The sequence below is a fragment of the Rana temporaria genome, chromosome 5, assembly GCF_905171775.1.
Source record: "Rana temporaria chromosome 5, aRanTem1.1, whole genome shotgun sequence".
Lineage (NCBI taxonomy): Eukaryota > Metazoa > Chordata > Amphibia > Anura > Ranidae > Rana > Rana temporaria.
Genome location: NC_053493.1, coordinates 14,487,352 through 14,505,311, shown reverse-complemented (window position 1 = coordinate 14,505,311; position 17,960 = coordinate 14,487,352). Strand labels below are relative to the sequence as shown.

The 17,960-nt window shown below is 48.2% G+C and overlaps 1 protein-coding gene across 1 annotated transcript in view; it reads right to left on the bottom strand.

Annotated features, from left to right (window-relative positions):
- Positions 1-1,596: 1,596 nt before the first annotated feature.
- Positions 1,597-17,960, bottom strand: part of GFUS (GDP-L-fucose synthase) — a 28,362-nt gene continuing 11,998 nt past the window's right edge. The window contains exons 5-11 of the mRNA XM_040352206.1: positions 15,093-15,166; positions 14,691-14,824; positions 13,065-13,129; positions 11,119-11,185; positions 4,042-4,121; positions 2,144-2,243; positions 1,597-1,936 (exon numbers count right to left, since the gene is read on the bottom strand). Of these exons, the coding sequence (XP_040208140.1) occupies positions 1,881-1,936; positions 2,144-2,243; positions 4,042-4,121; positions 11,119-11,185; positions 13,065-13,129; positions 14,691-14,824; positions 15,093-15,166 (576 nt within the window). The 3' untranslated portion in view covers positions 1,597-1,880. The remainder of the gene's footprint in view (positions 1,937-2,143; positions 2,244-4,041; positions 4,122-11,118; positions 11,186-13,064; positions 13,130-14,690; positions 14,825-15,092; positions 15,167-17,960) is intronic.

Genomic DNA, 17,960 nt, shown 5'->3' with positions numbered 1-17,960 from the left:
TCCCCCTCCGAGCCCAAGGTACACCATCAACGTATAGCGTGCACCCGTGATTTTTCCCGCTATTTTCAGGGGGAAAAAGTGTGCGGTATACGCCGATAAATACGGTAATTTGCCTGCATTTGCTGCAGCAAGTAATGTTAGCACATTGGAGAGTTGGACCGCAGCTCTTGCCAGGCCCGGATTTCCCACAAGGCCACTGAGGCCAGGCCTTGGGGCGGCAGGGCGCCAAGGGGCGGCAGTGGCATGGATTCAGTTAAGGGCGGTAAGTTATGGGGGAATCCGCTCGCTCCTTAACAAGTGATTGCGGTGATGTCGCCGAAATCACTTGTATAATTTGTGTGCTCCCGTCCGTCCTCCCCCACCCACCCCACATACCTCTCTTTGCTGGCTCTGTCTTCGGGACTCCGTCCTCCCCCCGGCCACCGAGTCTGTCTCCTGTTTCTGCTGCCGATGTACACAGTGAGAGGGGAGAGCTGTGCTCTTCCCATCTCAGCTGTGACAGGAGTACTAGGACTCCTGTTTTGGAGGTGACAGGGTCAATAAAGAGAACATGTCACCTCCAATTGCTATCACACAGGGAATTTTTTCTCCTGTATGATAACTTTTTTGCTATCTGAAAAAAAAATTGATAAAAAAAATAAATAAGAAATATTAATTAAATTAATAAAATAAAAAAGTAATTAAAAAGTAAAGAATAAGAAAAATAATAAGAAAATTATACAAAAATAAAAAAAAGTAAGCGACAAGCTACAAATAATAAAAAAAAAAAAAGTGATAAAAAAGTCAAAAAAAAAAAAAAAAAAAAAAAAAATATTTGAACTAACCGACGCCCCTGCCACCCCGTTGCCATTCTCTGTTGATTTTGGGGGGGGGGGGGGGGGTAGTTCGGTTGGCGGGGAGGGGGTGCATAGCGGAACCTGGCCTTGGGGCGGCAGGGAGAGCAAATCCGGCCCTGGCTCTTGCACATAAGTAGCAGCCCCTCGTTCGGACACGTCCACCGGAACACTGCTCTAATCAATGGCACTGCTCAGGAAGAGAGAGGGATGTTGATTAGAGCAGGGTTCAGGTGGATGTGTCAGACCTCAGGAGAGCCGGGCCATTGCTGGTGTATAAGAGACGAGGTCCGAAAAAAAGAAGCAGGGGGAGGACTAGAGGGGACGACAGAGGAGCATTGGGGGGGGGGGGAACAGACAGCTGATTTAACAGCTATGGCCTGGGAGTTTCTCATTTCTGCCTAATCTTGTCCCATAAGGGGGGGCACCGAACTGATTCTTTGCCCCGGGTGAAATAATGTCTAGCTTCCCCACTGGTACTGCCTATAAGAGTACCAGTACCAGCCGTTCTACTCTAATAAAGTAGAATGGCTAGTGAAGGGCGAGAGGGGGCTTGGGTGGCGCGGGAGTCGTCCGGCCACCATGGGAGAGACCTGTCAAAGTGGGCCAGTCTGGATGAAGTCCAGGGCCAAATTTCTGTCCCAGTCCAGCCCTGGGTAGAATAGAGTTTAAAAATTACTAAAAACTGCGTAGCAAAAAAAGAAAAATCAGGCAACGATGGTGAGGTGAGCAAAGTGTTAAAACAAAACAGACCTCCCATTTGTTGGGTTTGCATAGTCAGATTTAATCAGAGGAGTGATTGGTACAGCAGTATATTACAGCACATACTAGAAAACTGGAGGTTTGTGTCAGACTGGCAATGTCCGCTCTTTAAATGTAGAGACGCATCAAACGCCGGCGTGCACACAGAATGGGCGGAGAATCCATCTCCATGCACAATGAATCCCGATTTGTAGTACCGATATATAAAACCCAATTCCCAAAGACATGGAGAGTCTGAACCAGCAGGGAGGTCATCGTCTGTAAACTCCGGTTGCTTCTTCCTCCTCACTTCCTGGCCTGCTCATAGTTCGCGTTAAACCAGCTACACGTCTCCTGGACCGCTGCAGATAAAAATACAATCATTTTATGAGCATAGAAAAAGTGGAAAGAAAGAAAAAAAAAAAAAAAAAAAAAAAAAGCAGTGGGCAAGAGTCAGAACTTTTTAGTTTTAGGTCGGGTTTCACCTCACATTTAATCCACACAGCAGCATTTTACAGATGTGTATTTACCACACACCGGCGCCCCCCAAAGGACAAAGAATGACTCACCTTGATTAAAGGGGGTAAACTTGAAGTCAGGGAGGTATTTTCTCAGCTTGCTGTTGCTTGCAGTTTTTTTAAACTGACCGTCGGACTTTGTGCTGTCAAACTGAACGTGAAGTTAAGTGAAATCAATGAGAATACAAATAGCATTTGGTTTCCATGGATAACAAGGGCTGTTCAGAAAAGTATAAGGCTGAAGTTTAATCTACTTTTTTACTTCCTGGTTCCCCATTCAGCCCCCCCCCCATACCTATACTTGCCCACCAATTCCCTCTCCCAAGACCAAAACCCTCCCCACTTGCCATCCCCATTTCATCCTTGCTTCCATCCCTACCTCATCCCGTCATCATCCAGTCTCTCCACCCCCCCCCCCATCCAGTCTCTCCGCCCCCATCCCATCCTCATCCAGTCTCTTCCCCCCCCCAGTCCTCATCCAGTCTCTCCCCATCCCGTCCTCATCCAGTCTCTCCCCCCCCACCCTGTCCTCATCCAGTCTCTCCCCCCCCCACCCTGTCCTCATCCAGTCTCTCCCCCCCCCACCCTGTCCTCATCCAGTCTCTCCCCCCCCACCCTGTCCTCATCCAGTCTCTCCCCCCCCACCCTGTCCTCATCCAGTCTCTCCCCCCCCACCCTGTCCTCATCCAGTCTCTCCCCCCCCACCCTGTCCTCATCCAGTCTCTCCCCCCCCCCCCTGTCCTCATCCAGTCTCCCCCCCCCCACCCTGTCCTCATCCAGTCTCTCCCCCCCCACCCTGTCCTCATCCAGTCTCTCCCCCCCCACCCTGTCCTCATCCAGTCTCCCCCCCCCCACCCTGTCCTCATCCAGTCTCTCCCCCCCCACCCTGTCCTCATCCAGTCTCTCCCCCCCCACCCTGTCCTCATCCAGTCTCTCCCCCCCACCCTGTCCTCATCCAGTCTGTCTCCCCCCCCCACCCTGTCCTCATCCAGTCTGTCTCTCCCCCCCACCCTGTCCTCATCCAGTCTGTCTCTCCCCCCCACCCTGTCCTCATCCAGTCTGTCTCTCCCCCCCACCCTGTCCTCATCCAGTCTCCTCCCCCCATATTGCGTCCTCATCCAGTCTCCTCCCCCCATATTGCGTCCTCATCCAGTCTCCTCCCCCCATATTGCGTCCTCATCCAGTCTCCTCCCCCCATATTGCGTCCTCATCCAGTCTCCTCCCCCCATATTGCGTCCTCATCCAGTCTCCTCCCCCCATATTGCGTCCTCATCCAGTCTCCTCCCCCCATATTGCGTCCTCATCCAGTCTCCTCCCCCCATATTGCATCCTCATCCAGTCTCCTCCCCCCATATTGCATCCTCATCCAGTCTCCTCCCCCCATATTGCGTCCTCATCCAGTCTCCTCCCCCCATATTGCGTCCGCATCCAGTCTCCTCCCCCCATATTGCGTCCTCATCCAGTCTCCTCCCCCCATATTGCGTCCTCATCCAGTCTCCTCCCCCCATATTGCATCCTCATCCAGTCTCCTCCCCCCATATTGCATCCTCATCCAGTCTCCTCCCCCCATATTGCATCCTCATCCAGTCTCCTCCCCCATATTGCATCCTCATCCAGTCTCCTCCCCCCATATTGCATCCTCATCCAGTCTCCTCCCCCCATATTGCATCCTCATCCAGTCTCCTCCCCCCATAGTCCGTCCTCATCCAGTCTCCTCCCCCCATAGTCCGTCCTCATCCAGTCTCCTTCCTCATCCAGTCTCCCCCCCCCCATATTCCATCCTCATCCAGTCTCACAATCCCTTCCTCATCCTATTCTTCAACGCACCCTCCCATTCCCCCACAACTCTCCATCGTGCCCTACCCCCTTCTCATCCAAGATCCTCCCCAACTCCCTTCTATCCACCTCCCCCATATGCCACCCATAGTGCAGAACACACATAAGGATACAATCACTTCTCCCTTAAAGTCCATGGCGGCTACGATACTCTCCGCAGCTTCCTTTATAGACACTTCATCTTCTTCTCCCACTGGAAGACATAGAAATACCTAAAAAGGTAAATCACTCAAAATTCTGACAATTTAATACTTTCATAAAATCCAAATAAAAAATGCAAAACATTTGCTGTGAAAATTTTTCATGGAATGAGACAAAGAAAACCTTCACTTTGCCTATTAAAGGACAAGACAATGGGTCCTTTAGAGAAGGACCCATCCCCCTTCCCTTCCAGTGGGTTCTCTCTAACCCAGCGCTCCCCCACCAACCACCACATTTCACCTACCAGAGGTAGCGCGATTTAACCACTCAAGACCCGGACCAAAATGCAGGTAAAGGACCTGGCCAGTGTTTGCGATTCGGCACTCACTTTAACTGACAAATGCGCGGTCGTGCGACGTGGCTCCCAAACAAAATTGGCGTCCTTTTTTTACCCCCCAAATAGAGATTTCTTTTGGTGGTATTTGATCACCTCTGCGGTTTTAATTTTTTGCGCTATAAACAAAAATAGAGCGACAATTTTAAAAAAAAAAAAAAAAAAAAAATGCAATTTTTTTTACTTTTTGCTATAATAAATATCCCCCCCAAAAAATTATATATATATATATATATATATATATATATATAATTTCCTCAGTTTAGGCCGATACGTATTCTTCTACATATTTTTGGTAAATAAAAAAAAATAAAAAAAACGCAATAAGCGTTTATCGATTGGTTTGCGCAAAATTTAGAGCGTTTACAAAATAGGGGATAGATTTATTGCATTTTTATAATTTTTTTTTTTTTTTTTTACTACTAATGGTGGCGATCAGCGATTTTTTTCGGGACTGCGACATTATGGCGGACACTTTCAGAAAATTGACACATTTTTGGGACCATTGTCATTTTCACAGCAAAAAAATGCTATAAAAATACATGGTTTACTGTGAAAAACAACCTCATATGTGTTTCTAACTGTAGGGGGCGGGGCTGGACGTGTGACGTCATTGATAGCGTTTCCCTATATCAGGGAACAGACGATCAATGACACTGCCACAGAAAAGAACAGGGAAGCTATGTTTACACACGGCTCTCCTCGTTCTTCAGCTCTGGGGACCGATCGCGGGACTCCAACGGCCATAGGGTCCGCAGCGGTCACGGAGCTTCGGACCGGGTCGCGCGTGCGCGCCCCCTGCGACACGCGGCTGGGCACTTAAAGAGGACGTACAGGTACGTGCCTGTGCCCAGCCGTGCCATTCTGCCGACGTATATATATGCAGGAGGCGGTCCTTAAGTGGTTAACCTCCACATATGGAAAGGCTGAAAAATGTGGAACAGACATCAACCGGATCTAGTTATAGCCAACTCTGTACTGTGGGGTCAAAGAAAAAAGAAAAGCTTGACGCATTTCTGAAAGTCACAGAGTAGAATTGGATACTTACACTCACCGGCCACTTTATTAGGTACACCTGTTCAATTGCTTGGCAACACAAATTGCTAATCCGCCAATCACATGGCAGCAACTCAATGAATTTTAGGTATCTAGATGTGGTGAATATGACTTGAAGTTCGAACGGAGCATCAGAATGGGGAAGAAAGGGGATTTAAGTGACTTTGAACGTGGCATGGGTGTTGGTGCCAGACGGACTGGTCTAAGTATTTCTGGGATTGTCACACACACACACACACACACACACACACCTCGGGATAACAGAGAATGGTGGGGAAAAAGAAAATATCCAGTGAGTGACAGTTGTGTGGAGGAAAATGCTTTGTTAATGTCAGAGGAGAATGGACAGACTGGTTCCACATGATAGAAAAGCAACAGCAACTCAAATAACCATTACATCCAAGGTATGCAGAATACCATCTCTGAACACACAACACATCCAACCTTGAAGCAGATTGTCTACAGCAGCAGAAGACCACACCGGGTGCCACTCCCGTCAGCTCAGAACAGGAAACTGAGGCTACAATTGGCACAGATCACCAAAATTGGACAATAGAAAATTGGAAAAACGTTGCCTGATCTGACGAGTCTGGATTTCAACTACGACATTCAGATGGTCGGGTCAGAATTTGGCGCATGGATCCATCCTGCCTTGTATCACCGGTTCAGGCTGGTGAGGGCGCAATGGTGGGGGGGGGGGGGGGGGGGGGGATATTTTCTTGGCACACTTTGGGCCCCTTAGTACCAATTTAAACCCCACGGCCTACCTGAGTATTGTTGCTGACATGACCATCCCCTTATGACTACAGTGTCCCCAACTTCTGATGGCTCCTCCCAGCAGGATAATGTCACCATGTCACAAAGATCCAATCATCTCACCACTGGACAATGAGCTCACTGTACTCCAATGGCCTCCCCACACTCACCGCATCTCATCCAATACAGGACCTTTGGGATGTGGTGGAAAGGGTAGATTGGCATCATGGATGTGCAGCCGACAAATCTGCAGCAACAGAGTGATGTTTTGTCACTATGGAGCAAAATCGGAGGAATGTTTCCAACACCTTGTTGTATCTATGCCATGAAGGCAAAAGGGGGTCCAACCCGCTACTAGCAAGGTGTACCTAATAAATTGGTAGGAGCGGCGTGCTGACGTCACAGACGAGACAACGCTACAATCCCGGAAGGACGGGCGGATAGTGAGCCAGCCGGCTTGAACAATTTTTATAGACACGCTTTTTAACTACATTTAACCAAGTGTACATCTTTGTTTTTTGAATAAATCTCTTGAAAGTACTACACTATGGCAGTTTATATATTTCTATGGGGAATATCTACTCGGGAGGAATACTGAGGAGTCCCAAACGTTTAGGAGACAGGAAACCTTTGCCTAGGCACACCCAAACCACCACCAAGACCCTCTGCACCTAACAGCAGATGAAAAAAAAAATAAAAAAAAAAAAATCACAATTTTTTCTATTGAAAAGCCTGTGGCGTGCAAAACACAACCCAAAAAAACTCCACCCGGTGCAGAAAAAATGTGCACACACATAAAGAGTGATACACAAAAAACTTTGACGGGTGCATCGTCAAGTGGTCCTCCGAAAAGGACCCAACCCTGATCCCCCGGGGCGTTAGGCTCCTGGCAGGGACTGAGGTAATCTGTGGTCCGTGCAGCTGAAGCGACTCTCATCACCGAACTAATGGAGATTGACCAGGCCAGCTACCCACCAGATACCTCAGAGGCGACAGAGTTCCAGCGTGACGTCCAGTGGTGCCTGGCCTTGTATGGTACTCACCCCCCGCAAGAGGTTATCAGTCAAGTGTTACGAGAGGTGTCCCAGCTGCGAATGGCTGAACTCCAGCGGGACCAAGCAGCATCAGTTATGTCCAACCGGGAAGCTCCAGAGGCCCGCAAAAATCTACCCTATGCTGCCTTCCGCATGTTTCAAGACGGGGAAGAGGAGATGGATGTTTACAGTGCCGATCCTGACCTCCCTGGGGCACTAAGCAAAATGACATGTCACATTAAAGTTGAGAAGCGGGGGGAAAATGACATGTCCATGTCACATTGAAGTTGAGACATGTCACACATTAAAGATTAAAGTTGAGAAGCCGGGGTTGTTCTGCTGTCGGAAATGACATCTTAAGCGGGGGTTGCTGACTTCTTACCTCTTCTCCCATGCAGCCAGCAAGTTGAGAAGCGGGGTGAGGGGCCGAAAATGACTTCTCACCAGGCAGGGCCTCTAGTAATTTGGGGGGCCCTCCGCAGCTTTGCAGGGCCCTAAGCGGCTTGCATAGTGAGCCTATACAGGGAGTGTAGAATTATTAGGCAAATGAGTATTTTGACCACATCATCCTCTTTATTCATGTTGTCTTACTCCAAGCTGTATAGGCTCGAAAGCCTACTACCAATTAAGCATATTAGGTGATGTGCATCTCTGTAATAAGAAGGGGTGTGGTCTAATGACATCAACACCCTATATCAGGTGTGCATAATTATTAGGCAACTTCCTTTCCTTTGGCAAAATGGGTCAAAAGAAGGACTTGACAGGCTCAGAAAAGTCAAAAATAGTGAGATATCTTGCAGAGGGATGCAGCACTCTTAAAATTGCAAAGCTTCTGAAGCGTGATCATCGAACAATCAAGCGTTTCATTCAAAATAGTCAACAGGGTCGCAAGAAGCGCGTGGAAAAACCAAGGCGCAAAATAACTGCCCATGAACTGAGAAAAGTCAAGCGTGCAGCTGCCAAGATGCCACTTGCCACCAGTTTGGCCATATTTCAGAGCTGCAACATCACTGGAGTGCCCAAAAGCACAAGGTGTGCAATACCCAGAGACATGGCCAAGGTAAGAAAGGCTGAAAGACGACCAACACAGAACAAGACACACAAGCTGAAACGTCAAGACTGGGCCAAGAAATATCTCAAGACTGATTTTTCTAAGGTTTTATGGACTGATGAAATGAGAGTGAGTCTTGATGGGCCAGATGGAAGAGCCTGTGGCTGGATTGGTAAAGGGCAGAGAGCTCCAGTCCGACTCAGACGCCAGCAAGGTGGAGGTGGAGTACTGGTTTGGGCTGGTATCATCAAAGATGAGCTTGTGGGGCCTTTTTGGGTTGAGGATGGAGTCAAGCTCAACTCCCAGTCCTACTGCCAGTTTCTGGAAGACACCTTCTTCAAGCAGTGGTACAGGAAGGAGTCTGCATCCTTCAAGAAAAACATGATTTTCATGCAGGACAATGCTCCATCACACGCGTCCCAGTACTCCACAGCGTGGCTGGCAAGAAAGGGTATAAAAGAAGAAAAACTAATGACATGGCCTCCTTGTTCACCTGATCTGAACCCCATTGAGAACCTGTGGTCCATCATCAAATGTGAGATTTAAAAGGAGGGAAAACAGTACACCTCTCTGAACAGTGTCTGGGAGGCTGTGGTTGCTGCTGCACGCAATGTTGATGGTGAACAGATCAAAACACTGACATAATCCATGGATGGCAGGCTTTTGAGTGTCCTTGCAAAGAAAGGTGGCTATATTGGTCACTGATTTGTTTTTGTTTTGTTTTTGAATGTCAGAAATGTATATTTGTGAATGTTCAGATGTTATATTGGTTTCACTGATAAAAATAAATAATTGAAATGGGTATATATTTTTTTTTTGTTAAGTTGCCTAATAATTATGCACAGTAATAGTCACCTGCACACACAGATATCCCCCTAAAATAGCTAAAACTAAAAACAAACTAAAAACTACTTCCAAAAATATTCAGCTTTGATATTAATGAGTTTTTGGGGTTCATTGAGAACATGGTTGTTGTTCAATTATAAAATTAATCCTCAAAAATACAACTTGCCTAATAATTCTGCACTCCCTGTAGGGCGGATCGGCCCTGGATGTTTACCTGCAAATGTTTGAGCGGCAATGCGGGCTCCAAGGTGTCAATACAGCAGATTGGGTCACGCTCCTGGTCAGCCGGCTCACAGGAAGGGCTGCAGAGGCATACAATAATGTCCCAGATGAGATCAGCCAGGACTCTGACTGGGTAAAAGAGAGGCTATTGGCTCGCTTTGGCATTACTCCAGAGGCACACAGTTTGAGGTTTCGCAACCTCCGCCGAAAGGAGAGAGAGCTTTAGAGCCCATTCACACCTAGGCGTTTTGTCGCCTGTAGTGCGACGCCCGCTGCCGCCCCGACACGCCAGAGGGATGATGTAACATTGCCCTCTATGGAGATGGTTCACATCTCCACGCCGAACGCCTGCAAAAAAGTCCCGGACCTTTTTTTCAGGCGTCTTTCGGCATAGGAGATGTGAACCATCTCCATAGAGGGGGTGAAGGCTGCATTCACAATGGCGGCGTTTTGTCGCAGCGAATCGCGGTACAAAACGCCGCTATTTGTCGCCGCAATTTGCGGGACAAAACGCCGAGGTGTGAATGCAGCCTTACACAGAATGGGCTCATCAAATGACCCGAGCAGCGGAGAGTTGGATGACCGGGCGCCAAGCGGTTACCATGGCAGATGCGCTCCAGCTAATCCTCTTGGAACAATTCTACGATCATATCCCACGTGAAGTTAGAGACAAAAGGATCGGCAGCCAGTCACAGTAGATGAAGCTGCCACCCTAGCTGACCAATACGTGGATTCAAGGCGAACTGTACAACCAGAGCCTAAGACCCCCAGCTCGGCCTGTATCCAACATTCCACGGAGTGCTGCCCCTACACACCGGCCGTCAATCCCCAGTCCCACTCAGCTACCATCTTCACGAGGGAAAGGGGACCTATGCTAGATGCTACAAGCCATTTCACCACTGGGCGGGGGCCAATAGCCACAGGCTGTTGTGATCTCCCGATAAGAGATCCATGAATGTCGGTAAGGAGATTTGATACAAGGAGGTGGAGGATTCCTTTCTTTAACTTCTTGACACTTCTTCTTCGGTGTTAATCCATTTGAAGTCACCGTTCATCAACTTGCAGAAAGGATAGTCACCTGTATTGTGTTACCTTGGAATACCGGATGGCAACCCCCCCTTTTTTTTTTTTTTTATAATTTTTTTTTTTTATATATATATAAAAATTCATTAAAATTTGTTTATAAAAAAAATAAAGGGGGGGTTGCCATCCGGGGTCCTGGGGGGGTCCAGGCCCCTGGGGACCCCCTGATGGCAGCCCTGTTCACAGTGATAAGGACAACCGAAAGGGGTTCATACAATGATCCAGTGTGTTGTATAGTCATATTTGGACTTCTATAGACATTTTCAACCGCCTTTTCATTTTAATTCATTTTATTCTATTAATTCCACATTTAAAACACCAATACAATTTGGTTTTCTTGCTTTTTTCACGTTTGCTTGCGAATCGTTTGTGCAATGCAGCGCAGCTATATTCTTTCCGTACCTAATAAAGTGGCCGGTGAGTGTACACAATAAAAAATACACTGGATATGGTTGATCAAGAAAGTAAAACCTAATGGACTGGTGGTTACACTTTACACACACAATTGGAAAAAATTAAATTTTACACATCAGTCTGTATTGGGAACTATATAGTAAAAAGTTTATTTTTTCTAATATCCTGCCATGCAAGGATAGAGACATCTCACCTGAAAGGATGATTGGATCCACCTCATTATATTCCCGCAACACCCAGATGAAGAGTCTGGCCAGATCCTGGGAAAAAGTCATAATTTACTCCCAGAACAAACAACCACAACAACCACCACCACCACAGGCTATGCAGTCATAAATCAGTGGAAATAAAAAGGGACATGCTAAAAAAGTATGAATAAACTGTATTTAAAAAAAAACAGTCTGCGGACATACATGGGTTTTTCATTTTAGGAAGCAGCATCACCAAATCTTTAAAATTGTTGTTGACCCTCCCAGGGTACAAAGTACATGTAGCACTTGGTCACGTTTGAGCCACTTTACACAATAAAAGCACATCTTTATTTTGCTTTGTGTTGGCTTTAGCTTCACCCTATACGGAAGCCCAATTTACGGGCTTCAACACTGTACCCCCCAGTCCTTCTCCTCAATGTACTACATGCCACCTTGTGTTGTGATTCATGCAGACTGTCCATTTTTCTGCATGTCACAGAAGAAGCGCTGAGCCAGGGACATACTAGCCGGTACAAGTACAAGTGAACATTCATCAAGTGACTTTATTCATGCCGACAAGCCGCCTCCTCCTGCTGTGTTGAATGATGGTGTTAATCTTCAGTTTAATCCAGCGTACACGCGACCGTTTTTCATGTCATGCAAACGCAATTCTTGTCAAGCCTGCCTTGCATACACACGATCGTGATAAAAAATGCACGAGCAAAGCGCCGTGACGTACGACGGCACTATAAAGGGGAAGTTCCATTCGAATGGCGCCACCCTTTGGGCTTGATTATGAAAATTTCCCTTCTCATAACTTGCTTCTGAGCATGCGTCTCCACCCCCCGTCGTTAAAGCCTACACACGACCATTTTTCACGACGAGAAAAACAACGTGAAAAACTTAGAGAAAAAAAAATAGAGCAGGTTCTAAATTTTTAATGGCCATTTTTCTCATAGAGAAAAATGCTCTAGAGCCTACACACGACCGTTTTTTCACGAGCAATTAATTTTTTTTTTACTTTTTCTCATCATGAAAAACGGTCGTGCGTACGCGGCATAAGTTTGCTGCCAAAGGCAAGCATGGTCGCCGCTCCCTCTCCACGCCGCCGCTCGATTTTTTTCTGTGTCCGCTGCTCCCTCTCCTCTGTGCACATATTAAAAAGGTGCCAAATGCGACACCGGAGGGGGGGTGAGTTTCACATTTTGTGCGGACCTCCCGCCGCTTTAAAGTGATCCTAAAAGCTTAAACAAACATGTCATACTTCCCTTTACTGTGCAGTTCGTTTTGCACAGAGTGGCCCCGATCTATTCGTTCTGGGGTCCCACGGCGGCTCCTCCCTGCATTAGATAACCCCCCTCTGGGAAACTCTCTCCCGAGGTGGTTAGCTTGCGGCCGCACTCCCGAGTCATTGATTTGGCGTCCATAGACCCAGAGTGTATGCCCCGGCGCTCGCGTCATTGGATTTGATTGACAGCAGCGGGAGCCAATGGCTGCACTGCTATCAAAGCCAGGACTCCGTGGAGAGAAGGATGGTGGGGACACGCCCACGGAAATTCAGGGCTCTGGTAAGTAAAAATGGGGGGCTGGGAGGGCCAGACATTGCAAGTCCAAAACACATGGTGTCAGCCCTGCCTACTTCATTTCTAATGCATTATAAAAGAACACACACCTCTCATCTCCTCCTTGTGAATGGTACAAGATCATAAGACAAGAGGCTGCAGCCCCCACAGAAGCACACATGACAAACTTGCTGAATCAGTTGCCACGTGAGCGCGAGGTAAACTGAATGGACCTTGACTTGTCCAGTTTTCTGGGCGTCATTTTACTGAATAGGATTATTATGTGGATTTATCTTGAAGTGGTTTACTGATTTTACAAGATATCCTCCAGTTAGTGAGGTTTGGTTTAGACCGTCATTTGAATTGCATTACAGAAGGTAACTCACCAGTGAATAGATGAACTGCCGCCGCGGTTTCCCGGTACCCCAGATGGCCAACGGAGTTCCGTTTTCTGAAATCAAAACAGCATTTTATTTGTAATGTGTTATTGCGTTTTCTGGCGTTGCACAAAAGCTCAGCAATAGCCAGGAGAAGGGATGTAGTGCTGGTCAGGGCAGACAGAGGGATGTTGAAGCTGAAGTTTAATCTGCCTCCCCTGGCGGCTCCTCCTCAACAAAATGAGCCTGTTCTGTGCTTTTCTATGCAAAGCAGGAAGATCATCGCTGGTGGGAAGGGCCTGTATACAGCACCCTGCCTCAGTACTCCTCACAAGAGACCTCAGCCCTGATGCAAGCAGTGGGCTGTACCCTGGGAGGAGTTATGCAAATATCAAAATGGCGTGACGGGTGGGTGTTAGTCTGGAGAAGAGGTTGTTCTTCAGCAGGCTGTATTTGCATGCAGATCACCCTAGGTCAGGGGTCTCCAAACTGCGGCCCTGGGGCCGGATGTGGCCCTTGGGGCATTATTCCATCCAATTTAAATTGGGCATAATTCTTGTTGCTGACACCAATGGGGCACTATTCCTCCAACTGACACCATCAATTCTTTCCATTAACACCAACGATGGGGCACTAGTCCTCCCACTGACACCAAAGACATGGTATTATTTACTCCCACCGGACATTTTCTACTCCCAATGGTCCTAGTCTGGCCCCCCTAAAGTCTGAAGGACCATAAACTGGCCCTTTGTTTAGAAAGTTTGGAGACCCCTGCCCTAGGTGACGGCCGCATGTGACGATGACCTAGGGCTGTGCAAAAAAAAGTGTTGTTGGGTCAAATCGATTCAGATTTTGACACAGATTGTTTTTTCCCCCCCAGGACCGACGATGAAACCGCGCCGGTCCTGGGGAGCTGTGGACAGGAGTTTTTAGGCAAGGCCGCGGCTTTTGGCCTAGTCCGCGAGGCCGGACGAAGTGGAGTCCATCAAAAAAAATAAAAAAAAAATAAAAGCTCTACAATTAGTAAAAGTAGGGATGCATTGTTCGATCGGCCTCCAAAAATGATTGACCGAAAATAGGGTTATCTGTGTTGTGCCAATAAGAATTTTTTTTTCCCTCAAATGGGAGCGACAAGGGCATGTTGCGTCCCCACTGGCCGCAGCGTCGCGTCCCCGCTGGCCGCAGCGTCGCGTCCCCGCTGGCCGCAACGCAGCGCAGCGTCCCCACTGGCCGCAACGCAGCGCAGCGTCCCCACTGGCCGCAACGCAGCGTCCCGTCCCCACTGGCCGCAACGCAGCGTCCCGTCCCCACTGGCCGCAACGCAGCGTCCCGTCCCCACTGGCCGCAACGCAGCATTAATTGCATTTAAAACTTTTTTTTTTTTAGATGGTCGGTTCCGCATACTGAATACTGAATTTTCAGTTTTGCAATTTTCATTTCGGTGCACCACTAAGTGAAAGGGGCGGTCCAGGGACAGTCAGAAAAAGTTAGATGATGCTGGACGTCCACCAGCCAAGCTAGGGACCTATAAAAAGTCACTAATGAGGGACCATGTATACCAAGTTCCCATCTGTGGATAAAAAGCACAAAGGTCACCCCCCCAATACACAGACTGCCGCAAGTGACGTTGCTCACGTTTTGCCAGATACACCTTGTGGATGAGCCCCGGCAGGACGTGTCCATCTTCTATGTTAAAGTTGTCGTGCGGGCCGAAGACGTTGGTGGGGATGACGGAGGTGAACTTGCAGCCGTGCTGCTCAAAGTACGCCCTGAGAGGAGAGAAAAGAGAGCAGAGGAGAGGACGTCATTACATTCTATACCAAAATCAATGTGGAATACAATTACTCCCATAGGCATGATGGGACTTTTAATTCTGCAACAGCTGGAGGGCCCCAGGTCGCCTACCCCTGCTCTGGGTGAGGTCTACTGAAAAGGGTGCAATGGACTGAATGAAGGACCAGCAGTCGGCACCCTTCCAATTCTCAGTCACCCAGCTACCGTTTGTGCTCTGGGCCGCTCCTGTAGCTCCAAGCTCACCTGTTCTGGACGTCGATCATCCTCTTGGCGTAGGAATAACCAAAGTTGGAGCCATGAGGAGGTCCGTTGTGGATCTGGGAAGGGGAAGGAGATGGAAAAAAAAAAAAAAAAAAATCAAACACAGAGCCTTCCCTTATAGTAGAGGCGTGGTATGAAGCATCAAATAGCCCTTCCTGTAATCCCATCTGTACATACAGCACAGTCTGACCTCATCGCTGGAACCCGGGCCTCGTATTGGAGGAATCAAACAATTCTAGGCAACAAGGCCCGGATTCACGTAGAGCGGCGCATCTTTATACCGGCGTAGCGCATCTCATATGCAAAACAGCGAGGTAAAAAAACAGCGAGGTAAAAAAACAGCGAGGTAAAAAAACAGCGAGGTAAAAAAACAGCGAGGTAAAAAAACAGCGAGGTAAAAAAACAGCGAGGTAAAAAAACAGCGAGGTAAAAAAACAGCGAGGTAAAAAAACAGCGAGGTAAAAAAACAGCGAGGTAAAAAAACAGCGAGGTAAAAAAACAGCGAGGTAAAAAAACAGCGAGGTAAAAAAACAGCGAGGTAAAAAAACAGCGAGGTAAAAAAACAGCGAGGTAAAAAAACAGCGAGGTAAAAAAACAGCGAGGTAAAAAAACAGCGAGGTAAAAAAACAGCGAGGTAAAAAAACAGCGAGGTAAAAAAACAGCGAGGTAAAAAACAGCGAGGTAAAAAACAGCGAGGTAAAAAACAGTATTCACAAAGCACTCGCTCCCAACGTTGCGCCGGCGTAACGTAAATTGGCCGGCGTAAGCCCGCCTAATTCAAAGTAGGAAGGAAGTGGGCGTGATCCATTTAAATGAACCATGACCCCATGCAAATGAATGGCCGAACGAACGGCGCATGCGCCATCCCGTGGGCGCTTCCCAGTGTGCATGCTCAGAATCACGTCGGAACTAATGCCTAAGATACGTCGAATCACTGAACATAACCTACGCCCAGCCCTATTCACGTAGTCCTACGTAAAATATGACGGCTATTCCGTCGTCCATACCTTTGCATGGGATGCGCCTCCTATAGGTGGAATAACTTTACGCCGGACGTACGCCTAAAGTAAACGGCGTATACTACTGCGACGTTCGCGAATCGGCGTATCTCGGTCATTTGCATATTCGACGCGTAAATCAATGGAAGCGCCCCTTTGCGGTCAGCGTAAATATGCGCCCTGGCTCAGGCGGCGTAGGAAACTTACGTCGGTCGGATGAAGCCACATTTCAGGCGTATCTTGCATTAGGAATCAGGCGCATAGATACGACGGCGCATCTGTGCACTTACGTGGCGTATATAAAGATATGTCGGCGTACGTGCTTTAAGAATCCAGGCCCAAGTGTCACCAATTTCGGTTTTATTGCAAGGTTCCGTGAACCTGAATTCCCTGTAATCCCTTCCAGTCAGAATCCAGAAAGCATCTCCTAAGGTCAGTGGGGGAGGGGCGTACAATCTGGAGATCACTTGCATCGCGAGCCTTTTCCCACATGTTTGAGTAATTGTTTTACTTCATTTTTATTAAAGATATGTCTAAAGGTTGGTGCGCATCCCCCTTTTTTTTATTATGGTCGTAAGTGCAACCTTTGCAACCCCGTTAGTTCCGCCACTAATGTAAGTAGGTTTTTAATTAACCATTTTATTTACAATACATTTAATTTTTACATTTGTTTTCCCTTTAGGAGCCTCATAGGGGGCCTCTGACGGGATATCCGGGATCTAAAAACAGACCTCCAATGTTTCACCTTTGAGACAGGAGATTGAGGACACAACCCTCCATATCCTCTGCAGCCTCAGCTGCACATAATGCATAATCAGGGCCGTTTGAAGGAATTTGGGCCCCCCCCCCCCAAGCACCACACGCAAAGCCTACGTTAGTGCTACACTAATTTTTTAAACCCATGTTGTTACCTACCCCCCCCCTTGTCCCTATGTTTTTCTAATCTCACCTTCACATCTTCCCTGTAGGCTGCCGCTGTAGCGTGGCCGAGCTCTTCTTCCTACTGTCAGTCCAGTGTTCTATCATTATGGGTCCCCAGCCCCCTATCAGATAGTGCATGGGCCAGGCACCGCGCAGTACAGGAGATCCAGTTTTCTGTGTTCCCAGCCTGACTGAAAGGAAGTGAGCACTCAGTGTGCACTTCCTGTCAGTCTGGCCGGGAACACAGGAAACTGAATCTCCTGTACCGCGTGCAGTACCCGGCCGGACTGACAGGACTCCAGGAGGAAGGAAAAGTAGCTCGGCCACACTACAGCCTGGGAAGGGGAAGTTGGGGGCCCCAGGCCAGCTCGGGGCCCCAAGCAATTGTTTGTTTTGCCTGTCCTGTAGCGACGGGCCTGTGCATAATGAATGAACAGGAATAGCTCTGTACGGAGGCTTCCCGGTCATTCACAAACTGAAGCATAGCAAACACAGTTTACTACACTTAAGTTATGAATGAAAGTGATTGGTACATTTACTAGCCCCCTCCTCCAAGATTTGGCAGTGGTGGAGGGGAGGGGTGAAGCCAGAAGCGCTGCTGGGGGAGCAGGAAGGATCGGAGAAGAGTGGGAGTGCGGGGGGTAAAGTGAGCACGGGGGGACGAGGGTCTAGAGAACAGCAAAGGGAGGACATTAGAGAGCACAGAAATTGGCAGGGAAGATCACAGGGGAGCCAGGAAGGATGCCCTTCATGTTCCTCCTGCAGCTGATGAATGGCTGCGGAAGGGTAGAGGAGGTGCAGGCATTCAGTGGCTGCAGGAGGAACATGGAGGGCATTGGTTTCTCTATATGCCGCTTGTCCTGTCTAGGAACTGCGCAGGCCCCCTGGAACATGGGGCCAGGTCGCAACGCTAACCCCCTGTAGTTACGCC